This window comes from Phyllobates terribilis, unplaced genomic scaffold (assembly GCF_046119375.1).
Source record: "Phyllobates terribilis strain yellow unplaced genomic scaffold, ASM4611937v1 Scaffold_11__3_contigs__length_659146591, whole genome shotgun sequence".
In the NCBI taxonomy this organism is placed as follows: domain Eukaryota; kingdom Metazoa; phylum Chordata; class Amphibia; order Anura; family Dendrobatidae; genus Phyllobates; species Phyllobates terribilis.
In genome coordinates, this window is record NW_027362771.1 from 207,237,128 (window position 1) to 207,249,659 (window position 12,532).

A 12,532-nucleotide genomic window follows, 5' to 3' on the forward strand; every position below is an offset into this window, starting at 1 on the left:
CTATCTCCAACATATTTTAAGCTTGCTTTAAAAACACATCCATTTAGAGAGACCTATCACCTCACTTCACTAATCTAACTCTTCTCTTTTTCCCTCTTTCTAAATTTTACTTAGTATCTGGTCTCTCCTATTCTCATCTGTCTCCACATCTTCCATGCACCCAATAGCACTTGGTGACTGTTCTTAAACAGATTCTGGTTGATGACCAAATCATGCAGCTAATTTGAAATGCCCTATGCATTATAATGATCTCTGGACAATACATGACTAACACTTTTTGCCTATTGTGTCCCCCCAACATTTCCTTATAGATTCTAAGCTTGCGAGAATGGCCCTCACTCCTACTGTAACTGTTAATGTGTTACTTTTTATTGTCTCTATTGTTTCTACATGTCCCTCCTTAAATGGAATCTGTCAGCAAGTGTTTGCTACCTCATCTGAGTGCGGGTGCATTGGGTGCGGCACGATGAAGCATAGCTGATAAAGCTAACTCCGTCCACCCTAGGCTTTTTTTTTATGTAAATAGTCTATTGAGAGTGAGCAGTTTATCACAGGAGAGGGCGGCGTCAGAATAGCAAGCACGCACCAGCTAGTCACAACTGTGATAATGTCCTAAGGATAAAACCTTCAGTGTAGGTAAACAGCACAAGGCTTGATAGATGACACATCATTGAAATCTGTGTTTTAACCCCTACCTCACTGTCTTCAGATTACATATCAAAAACCTGCTGACAGATTCCCTTTAATTGTAAAGTACTGCTTAATATGTTGGCGCTATATAATTATTATTAATAATAATACTATTATTGATGCGCGGTTTACCTTAAGATGAATCTTCTAAGTTGTTTTCTCTCAGGGGTATTCTGCACACCCACTAGCTTAATCCTTCTGTGGGCATATCATGGAAATTAAAATTAATAATAATATTATTATTATTGGTCATTTATATTTTGGCAGTGCCTCTTTATATTCAGAATGTAATAGCCATCCCCTCTTGTTTTCAGCCAACACTACTGGACTTTTACATCCTCAAAATGGAGAAATTTTTGTTAAACCTGATTAGGATTTTCTATCTGTGACTTCGTATTAGGGCTGTGTATGGCAATTAGCTTACTTTTTTTTTAATAAAAAAAAAATCTTCATCTGGATTAACATGGCTAGATAACTGGTTGTACTGGAGGGACAGCGTTAAACCATACATGTTTCCAGAATGTGGAATGTGATGCTCAATGATACATTGTAATAATTGCATGCAGTAAAAACTTTGCTAGTTACTTTGCCAGTTTTTTAGGTTCTTACTTTGCCCTGCATAAGTTTTGACTTGATACTTTCTGATACTTAATAGAGCATTTTACTTACTTTGCAGGATGGAGGACTGCTTATAAATAACCCATGTGCACTAGCTCTTCATGAATGTAAGTGCCTATGGCCAGATACCTCTTTCCAGTGCATAGTTTCACTTGGCACAGGGCGGTACGAGGGCCCAATGAAGGCTGCAGCTACACATACAAGTCTGAAAGCCAAACTGAACAATGTGATCAGCAGCGCAACTGATACAGAAGGTAGGTATGAGCTCCACATAGGGATTTCCATTACAGTTTATATGATTATTCAAGGCTAACGTCTCCTAGAAGGACTTTTTTAAATGACAGAAAGCACTTTCCTCCAGATCTCTCAACCATTTTGGTTGTCACCTAGTTTCCCAGAAACTGAAGTGGCTGAATAAGAGAGAGCAACAGACTTTATTAGTATTACTAATTGAAAATGCTCATAAATGAGGCTTGACGAGTAAAATATCAAAAGAAGATAATACTGATTATTTCTCAAGTCATGTATGATGCATCTGAAGGACCATGTGCTCTTGTTCCGAGTTTCCTTCTTGGAAATTTCTGTTTTGGCCATATATAGTGTCACACTCTGTCATTAAAATTAATACGGTATTGAATGATGAATGACCAGACACTTGGACAGCTCATACCTAGTGATTGAGTAGCAGTGTAAGCATTTTCCTTCAGGGTGATAGAACTCTCAGGAGGCCTGATTAGAGTCCACTTGTACCAGGACCATGTGGCCATTTGCAATTCGTTTTCAGTTGCCAGTCTTACTTTATTTGGTAAATGTAAAGACATGGTGGGACACATCCGTTGTTTAATGTATACCTATCGTTGTAGGTTTTTAGTTTTTCCTTTTGAATGGAGCTGGCAACTTTTCTGAATCTCACTCTTATTAAAGAGGACCACTCAATTCTCTTGACTTATCTGTTTACCTGGCCGATCTGTACTTGTGTTCCAAATGATAAAACAATTCCGAAATGTATTGTCACAGAAAGCTGCATCATGTCACTCAAGTAATTAACCGTTTAAAGTTTCCATTCACCTTGCAAATATATGTGTGAATTAAAAGGGTGTACACTAACTTTTCTTCTTTAAATACCAGCCCAGAATGGTCTCAATATCAAAATATAATGCAAACTCCTCTCACTCTTCTTGTACCTTGGCCTAGGTCCCTATTCAATCCCCAAGCCTTTTATTGACCATTGCAGCCAATCACTTAGAGGGCGTTGTGCACCAAAACTATTTATCTTCAGATGTATTTGAAATGTGAGTATATTTATATTACTAATATACTTGCATTTACAAAGGTGTCCTAATCGTCAGATACAGGTGCATCTCACTAAATTAGAATATCATCAAAAAGTTAATTTATTTCAGTTCTTCAATGCAAAAAGTGAAACTCGTATATTATATAGAGTCATTACAGACAGAGTGTTCTGTTAATGTTGATGATTATGGCTTACAGCCAATGAAAACACAAAAGTCATTATCTCAGTAAATTAGAATACTTTATAACAGCTTGAAAAATGTTTTTAAAATCCGAAATGTTTCCTTACTGAAATGTATGTTCAGTAAATGCACTCAATACTTGGTCGGGGCTCCTTCTGCATCAATTACTGCATCAATGTGGCGTGGCAGCGATCAGCCTGTGGCACTGCTGAGGTGTTATGGAAGCCCAGGTTGCTTTGATAGCAGCCTTCAGCTCGTCTGCATTGTTGGGTCTGGTTTCTCCAATCTTTCTCTTGACAATACCCCATAGATTCTCTATGGGGTTAAGGTCAGGCGAGTTTGCTGGCCAATCAAGCACAGTGATAGTTGTTTTTAAACCAGGTATTGGTACTTTTGTCAGTGTGGACAGGGGCCAAGTCCTGCTGGAGAATGAAATTTCCATCTCCGAAAAGCTTGTCAGCAGAGGAAAGCATGAAGTGCTCTAAAATTTCCTGGTAGACGGCTGTGCTGACTTTGGTCTTGATAAAACACAGTGGACCTACACCAGCAGATGACATGGCTCCCCAAACCATCACTGATTGTGGAAACTTCACACTAGACCTCAAGCAGCTTGGATTGTGTGCCTCTCCACTCTTCCTCCAGACTCTGGGAACTTGATTTCCAAATAAAAATTGGAACTCTGGGACCTTGTGGAGTGTTATAATGACTGCCTTCTGGACATCTGTCAAGTCAGCAGTCTTTCCCATGATTGTGGAGCCTACTGAAACAGACTAAGGGACCTTTTTAAACGCTTAGGAAGCCTTAGCAGGTGTTTTTTGTTAATTATTCTACTTTACTGAGATAATGAATTTTGTGTTTTCATTGGCTGTAAGCCATAATCATCAACATTAACAGAAATAAACACTTGAAATAGATCACTCTGTTTGTAATGACTCTATATAATATGAGTTTCACTTTTTGTATTGAATTAACTTTTTGATGATATTCTAATTTAGTGAGATGCACCTGTATTGGCATGATTCTAGCAGTTCCACGTCTGGCTTATGCTTGATACAAAGGAGGGCTTCCTGTGTTCTTGGCACTGCTCTTAACCAGCCCCCTTTTCGGTGTACGCATCGGCCGTGAGAGAGAAGGCGGCTGGCACAGCTAATGAGAGTAGTCAGCCTGCCCCTTTTACCCAACACAGGGTATGCTCTCCTGTTTGGAACAACAGCAAGAAGTAGAGTTGCCAATGGCGCTAATATTTGAAGATTGGAAATTCCGCAGCGGAAACGCATGAAAAACGCATCGTGGGCACGCAGCCTTAGGATGGATTGTAGAGTAGGAAGTTTAGTAAAAGGGATACCAACAGTAAGAGTTTTTGCAATTTCAAAGGTGAAAAAAGGTCGGATTCTGGAGATGTTCTTAAGGTGAAGGTTACAGGGGAGTAAAAGAAAGCTGTGTGTCAATTATGACACCAAGACAGCGACCTTGTTGCTTGGGAGCTATGGTATAACTAACCAAGAAAATTGAAAAGTCTGGTATAGGTAGGTTAGTATTGTGGGGAAGCACAAGGAGTACAGTTTTGGAGAGATTCAGTTTCAGATAGAGGGAGGACATGGTGTTAGAGACAGCAGACAGATAATCCCTGGTATTTTGTATTAGAGTGGGAGTGATGTCAGGTGAAGAGGTATATAATTGGGTGTCATCAGCATAAAGATGATACTGGAATCCAAATCTACTGATGGTTTGACCAATAGGGGCAGTATATAAGGACAAGAGGAGAGAGCCTAGGACTGAGCCTTGAGGAAACCCGACAGTAAGGGGAAGATTAGGGGAAGAAGACCTGGCAAATGATACTGTGAAGGAGCGGTTAGAGAGATAGGAGTAGAACCAGGAGAGAATAATGTCCTTGAGGCGGATGGAGCAGAGCATGTTGAGGAGGAGCTGGTGATCCACAGTGTCAAATGCTACAGTGAGTAGTGACCATTGACTTTTGCTGTTAATAGGTCATTAAAGACTTTAGTAAGAGCAGTTTCAGTAGAGTGAGAAGGGCGGAAACCAGATTGTAAAGGGTCGAGAAGAGAATGATCTGGGAGATAGTGGATAAAATGGGAGTGGACTGTTCCAGAAGCATTCCCGAAGTTTGGAGATAAAGGGAAGATTGGAGACCGGTCTGTAGTTGGCAGCACAGTTCTGGTCTAGGGATGGCTGTTTAAGTAGAGGGGTTATGATGACCTGTTTGAAATACGAGGGAAAGATGCCTGAAGAAGAAGAGAGGTTAAATATTTTAGTTAGGTGGGTAGTGACAGCTGGGGAGAGGGACTGAAGGGGATGTGAGGGAATAGGGTCACTTGTGCAGGTTGTTGGGCGAGAAGCATCATGGAGCCTGGTAAGTTCTTCTCTGACAGGTTTGAAGAACCTACAGTGTGGGCAGGAAGGGGATTCAGGCTCTGAGGGGATTGTGCAAAAATGTCTTGACAGATGTGATTGTTTGTTTTTTTTTTTTTGTAGGAAATAAGTAGCCAGATCACCACTGAGGTTGGTGACGGGGGCCACAACTTTATGGCTCAGGAGGGAGTGAAAGGTTTCAAAGAGTCGTTTTGGATTGTTGGCTAGTGATGTGATGAGCAGGGCTGTGGAGTCGCAGTCGGAGCCCATTTTGGTGGAGTCGGTCTAAAATGAACCAACTCTGACTCCTAAAATATATAATAAATTGGGTACAGTAATTCAATGCAGTTTGTGGGGAATATTTGGGAAAGTTATAAAATGTCCTATAAGTGTCTGTCCTATTCCTGATCTAAGGGTCTAGACTTTTAGCGGAGATGAATCTATGCTACAGTAAATTTATCACTTAAACATGAGCCATGTATGAGGGAGTCGTGGAGTCGGGAGTGATGGAAATTGAGGAGTCGGAGGTTTGGCTTACCCACTCCACAGCCCTGGTGATGAAGGTGGTGAAGTAGACTTGTTTAGCCAGATGGAGTGCAGAGTTCTATGCTTTGAGCATGAACTTATAGTGGATAAAATCTTCTGCTGAAAGACGTTCGGCACACTTTGAGCTGCGCTGAAGAAAACCTGTTGGCAGCATATGCCAGGGCTACAGTCGTCTGTGCGGAGTCGTTCTGCATGTAGCAGGTGCTGCTTCATCCAGGGCACTCTGCAAATTATCTGAAGATAATTTCTTAAACAGGTTGTCCACTTCCAAAAGCTTAAGTAACGTTACCTTATCAAGTGTATTTGCCAAACACTGCTTAGAAAATGGTAACAGAGGAAGATAATACACGTTTCTGGGTAGCCTTCAATTTTTAACATTTACTATAATTTAAATGTGTGATTTATTGGTCATCTGGGGGTCAGTCGCTGGAACTCAGCACAGATTGGTAAAATGGGGAAGTTTTATCCTTGATGGTGGAACTTTTGGCCACATTACACAATGAAACAGCTGTGTGCACGCCCGACTGCCACTCTATCCATACTCTAGTGGGGCTACTAAAAACAAAGTCAAACTCAGCAGCCCCATAGGGAATGAATGGAGCAGCGGTCGGCCTTGTACACTGTGCTTCATTCTAATCAGGACAAAAGTGCCCCCTACTGCCGAGCAATGCGGGTCCTAGCAGTCGGACGTCCATTGATCAACAAGTTGTCACCAGACAACCCCTCCAAATTCTCTTGTGAGATATTAAACACATTAGAAAGATTTAATGTTCGTGTGAACTCCTCATGTAGAAATAAGTGGAGTCTGATTAGTTTATAAATTGGGGGTATAAAGTACTTTATAATGTATCCATACTAACAAATAAGTGAGTTAATGCCATCTCAGCTGCCACATAGCGATCATATGAAAACTGGTCTGTTCCTTACAAAGAAAGTGACATTTCGGCATTGTGAAGAATAAGCTCTTCAATAGGCATGGCTGCTTTTTCTTTGAATTGATTCCACAGTGACTGTTGCAATCTTTCTTGCTAACAAAGAGAGTGATGTTGAAGCTATTTTTAATCTGCTGATGTTGTCCTTCTCTGCCAGCTCAGCATATTCACCAGTGGAGTGGATTGCAGTTCTGAACATAGCCAATATTTTATTTGACTGAGACCTTAGTCTGGTACGCATTGCAGGGCTGATTCTGGACAGGACACATTTGCTTTATATATGTGACAACACCCCTTTAGGGGAAAAAATATATATATTTTTTTAATAGAGCTTGCATTGCATTTACAATGACAGGTATTGCAGTTTTAGAGGTGTTTTAGTAGTCTTTGAAATGAAGAATCTTTGCAGGTATCGTTCTCCAAACTGGAAGAAAAATGTATTTTTACAGAACTGTCATGCTTCATCCTCTCAGACCTTCTGCGGTAATGAATTATGGCATAAAATGGGATACTTCCAATTAATGTAATCATCAGAAATCTACTTCTACAGAAAGATTGTAAATTTAAGTGTAATGTATCATAAAAATATGATATTTTTATCTAGTTTTTAAGCTAAAAATATTTTTAAAGAAAGTAACTGACAGGGAGCATATGGTTCAATATCAATAACAGAAGACAGCGCGAAATGGTCAGGTCGGTGTATCTGCATAGGTATCCAAAAATATAATGCAACAATGTAAGGAGGAAAACCACCAGGCAATTGACCACCAGGTCTGATAACTATGCAAAATGGGTTTCAAGGTTGAGAAAAGCTCATAATGTGTGCTAAACTGTTTTGATTGTGCAGCTGGAGCCATGTACAGTCAGAAGATGAGTTCCATGGCATCACCCTTGCACCAAGACGCTTCCGCTCTGTATGATCTACTGCGCCTCAGCGTCAAATTGTTATCTTTTAACCTTTTTCACCGCCGCAAGGCTGCCATGCAGCAAAACTATGGAATGGCAAAAAAAGCTAGCTGTATTTACCAACACCAGGTCACAATACTAATGCACTACAGGATGCAGCAGGCCCCATCTCTGGAACTGCCATTCACACAGTTCAAAGGAACAACTCTGGAAAAATGGAAGTCGCCATACTCCTGCAAAAAAATGTTATTAGCTAATCTATTTGTATTCATGGCATTTAGTTATTGTGCCCCTATTGAAGCCACTTAGTGTTCTTTCCAACTATGAAACCTCTTTCATGGCCCTCTTAGAATATGATGCCCCCAAAAATTACCCCACACAGAATGATGTGCACACATTCCTCCACCTACACAGTATGATGCCCCACACTGTAATACCACAGTACCCCATAGGCTCCACACACAGAATGATAGCCCCCATCGACCAGATAGAATGATGACCTCCACAGCCCTCCATACAGTATGATGGTCACCACGGGCTCCACACAGTATTATGGTTACCACAGCTCCCACATAGTATAATGTTCACCACAGTCCGCCATACAGTATGATGGCTGCACAGCTTCCCTATACACAGTACTGACCCTCACAGTGCTCTACACAGTATGATGTCCCTAAAAAAACTTATACTTCCCTAATCCAGGCTTCCTGTCCACCGCAGGCTTGATCTCCTTTTCTATCTTGTCTTGTAGTGAGCCAGCAAGGGTAGAGTGGTACAGTGACATCATTGCTCCGCCTGACACAAGCATGACGAGGGAAGTAGCCTTTGTCTTCCTGAAGTGATGGAGCAGGGAGCCGGTGTTAAAAGTATTTTGGTCCTGAGATATTGTTAAATGTTGCAATCAGTGCTCTATACCGCTGGACCAGCCCATCTGGCATTTGCCAGATCTGCCCGATGGCTAGTCCAGCCCTGCCTGTCAGAAACTGCTCTTAGACAGGCCCTGTAATGAACTTTGGATAAAAAGTAAATAGCATCAACCTAACTACTAGTTTTATAATTATGCAATTTGTTTTATTTTTGTTTTTTAATACTATACAGAGGTACACAAAACACTGGATGCTCTGCTACCACCAGACAGCTATTTCCGCTTCAACCCAATCATGAGTGAAGACATATCACTTGATGAAAACCGCAAGGAAAAACTCAGTCAGCTACTGTCGGATGGCCAGAACTATCTAGAGCGAAATGAAGAAAAACTCAAGAAAGCTGCGAAAGTCTTGAAGCAGGACAGAACCACATTCCAGCAGATTTGTGACTGGACTAAATTAAAAGTGGATATGTATGATGGCTTGCCACTCCTCTCCAAGCTGTAGAGTTGCAACCATGTATGACAGTGGTCTATATGTCCATTATCAGTCAGCACATCTCTTGTGTGCCGTTTACATCTTCTCTTGTAGCCAAGAGGTAAAGGGATCATTGTGAATGAAGCTTCTGTAATTGTTCCTCTTCAAGCTTAATGTGAAGCCAGAGGGATAGAAATACTTCATTTTAAACAGATTTTTACATTGATGGATAGAGATGGGAGAATTGATTAATAGGGCTTTGGTCCATTGACCAGGTCAATAACCTGTGACCACTGGACGAGAGGCAAATCTTATTCCCTGGCTCTTCTTTAGATGAGCCGAGCTATGACACACACAACGTCGCGCCAGTCTGGATAATCAAAAGAAGATCTGGGAATGGCGGGAGTTTAGGAGATTTGCAGGGCTGCCATGCAACAGTCACAGAGTACGGACCTGGCCGACGGAGCAGATTCCTGCTAATCAATTCTCCAATTTCTATTAATGGATACTGCATTTGAGAAAAGAAATGTACATAGTATAAATATTCCTTACTTTTACAGTTTTATTTGACTTGTATTAATATGCTTGGTTTAGGTTTATAGATTATTTATTTAATGGAATCTGTCATTTAATAGGGCCCTAATCAGTGATTGACACCTATCTGTGTGCATACTTTATACAGGAAAGTAAGTCAATTAATGATTAGGACCGCTCACTTGACTGTTAAGCTTAGAATGAGCAGGGAATTAAATTAATACAACTTATACTGAATCTTTTTTCCACAATCCTATTTATCAATTTGTCTTGCCTTATAACATACTGTCCATAGATTGCACAGTAGTTCCATGATGACTCGTTCCCTGTAAATTGAAATATTGATTTCCGTCCTTGCCTCCATCCTGTCTAGAGATAAGTGCACTAAAAACATCACCTTATCTGCCACCAAATTTAAAGGAGTGCAATTATTGTGCACAAGTTATGTTGTTAAATTGGTTTACATGCACACAATGACATTTTTTTCTTAGAATTATATGACAAAGTGGAGGTTCACTGCTGAAATTCATCTTCCAGTTGAATACATAAAAATAATTTGCATAATAAGTTGTGTAAATCAGTTGTTTTACTTACCTACCTATGCTGATAAACTGTGCATTACTTCTTATACCTTAAGAGGTTGGTGACATTACACTGATTAAAATGATACCTTGGTTGAGGAAATCCGTCCTGTGGTTCTTGTGTAATCTTTACTTCCAGTTTGGAGATAATGATATGCTCGTGCTCTGGGGCGGCCTGTGGGGGGCGCTCTATCTGGTGCTCTGCTTATATATTCATCTGTATGCTCTTCTGAAATGTCACTGGGTCTTCACTGACCTTCCTCCTATTTTACCTAGCCCTGCACTACTAGATGCATTATGTGAAATAGGAGGCCTGTCAGTGAACGATATGTGAGCTGTCATAAGAGCATACAGGTGAATATGTAAGCAGAGCACCAGATAGAGTTCCCCCCCCCCCCCACACACAGGCCGCCCCGGAGCACGAGTATATCATTATCTCCAAACTGAAGGTAAAGATTACACCGGAAGCACAGGACGGATTTCATCAACCAAGGTATCATATTAAGCAGTGTAATGTCGCCCACCTGACATGTATGTAGTTTACGGAGTACAATCCTGCTGACAGGTGCGCTTTATTGCTCAATTCAGATTCCAACAGAATTGGTTACCAACTTAGTTGAGCTATTATAATACAAGTCAGTCTGCTGTATTGCATTCTTGGAGTTACTTACATGAAAATAGTGGACAGAATCTAGTGTTAAGCTTACACTACCCGGAATGTACGTCTTCATGATGAGCTATGAGTAGTGTTGAGCGATACCTTCCGATATCAGGAAATGAGTATTGGCCCCCTCCCAGGCAAGAAACACCAGCCGTCAGCCGCCCCAGAAATGGCGCATCCATAGGATGAGCCAATTCTGGCACTTAGCCTCGCTCTTTCCACTGCCCTGTAACGGTGGCAGTGGGGTAATAGGGCTGGGGTTGATGTCAGCTTATAATGCCAGCTGACATCAAGCCCAGGTTAGTAATGGAGAGGCGTCTATAAGACTCCCCCATTACTAACCCCATAGTCAAAGTTACAAAAAACCACAAACACACAGAATAAAGTCCTTTAATTGAAATAAAGACACAATTCTTTATTGTTCTAAATTAAACCATACTTACCATCACGCCCATTCCAGCTGAAGCCAACAATCTCCTGCAATAAAAGTAAAATAATAAAGCAACATCATCCTTACCTTTTGATGGTTCCCAGGACAGCTCCAGCTCTGCTACATCGAGATGACAGGCTGGATGGCAGCCGAAAGCTGCCATCCAGCCTGTCATCCCGCGGACACTGAGAAGCGCAGGCATGCTTGCGCTCTGCAGTGTCCGGCTGTGACGGCATAAAGATGAGCCGACAATGAACTCAGCTCACCTCATGCACGTCACTGACAGCGTGGGAGAATTCTCCTGCGCATGCGGTGAGCGTTAGAGACTCGGCTCATCGGGATGCCGTCACAGTCTGACACTGAGGAGCGCAAGCATGCCTGCGCTTCTCAGTGTCCGCGGGATGACAGGCTGGATGGCAGCTTTCGGCTACCATCCAGCCTGTCATCTCGATGTAGCAGAGCTGGAGCTGTCCTGGGAACCATCGAAAGGTAAGGATGATGTTGCTTTATTATTTTTCTTTTATTGCAGGAGATCGTTGGCTTCAGCTGGAATGGGCGTGATGGTAAGTATGGTTTAATTTAGAACAATAAAGAATTGTGTCTTTATTTCAATTAAAGGACTTTATTCTGGGTGTTGTGTTTTTTTTTTTTAAATACTTTACTAGAAATTCATGGCGGTCATGTATAATATTGGCGTGACCCCATGCATTTCGGGCTTAGGGCCAGCTGATAATGCCAAGCTGGCCCTAACCCCTTTATTACCCAGTGAGCCTCCGCACCAGGGCCCTGGATGAGTTGGGTACAGCGCCAGAAGATGGCGCTTCTATGAACACGCCATTTTCCGAGGTGGCTGCAGACTGCAATTTGCAGCTTGTGGGGCCCAGAAAGCTTGGGCCTCCCTGCGCTGCAGATTCCAGCCCCCAGCTGCCTAGTTGTACCTGGCTGGACACAAAAATAGGGCGAAGCCCCACGTATTTTTTTTTTTAATTATTTCATGAATTTCCTGAAATAATTTTAAAAAAATTGACGTGGGGCTTCGCACTATATTTGTGTCCAGCCAGGTACAGCAGGCAGGAACGGGCTGCCCCCAACCACCAGCTGCCTATTTGTATCTGGTTGGACACAACAATATAGGGAAGCCCTTTTTTTCTTAATTATTTCATGAATTTCATGAAATAATTAAAAAAAAAAAAAATACGTGGGGCTTCGCCCTATTTTTGTGTCCAGCCAGGTACAACTAGGCAGCTGGGGGCTGGAATATGCAGCGCAGGGAGGCCCAAGCTTTATGCCCCCCCCCCCCCCCCCCCCACCCTGCTGCAAATTGCAGTAGCAGCCACCCCGGAAAATGGCGCGTTCATAGAAGTGCCATCTTCTGGCGCTGTACCCAACTCATCCAGGGCCCTGGTGCGGTGGCTCACTGGGTAATAAAGGGGTTAGGGCCAGCTT

At 41.9% G+C, this 12,532-nt stretch overlaps 1 protein-coding gene across 3 annotated transcripts in view; it reads left to right on the plus strand.

Annotated features, from left to right (window-relative positions):
- Nucleotides 1-9,981, plus strand: part of PNPLA8 (patatin like domain 8, phospholipase A2) — a 71,849-nt gene extending 61,868 nt beyond the window's left edge. For all 3 annotated transcript variants that reach the window (XM_073651986.1, XM_073651984.1, XM_073651985.1), the window contains 2 exons: nt 1,367-1,562; nt 8,636-9,981. In XM_073651986.1, coding sequence (XP_073508087.1) covers nt 1,367-1,562; nt 8,636-8,910 — 471 coding nt within the window. In that variant the 3' untranslated portion in view covers nt 8,911-9,981. The remainder of the gene's footprint in view (nt 1-1,366; nt 1,563-8,635) is intronic.
- The last annotated feature ends 2,551 nt before the right edge of the window (nt 9,982-12,532 follow it).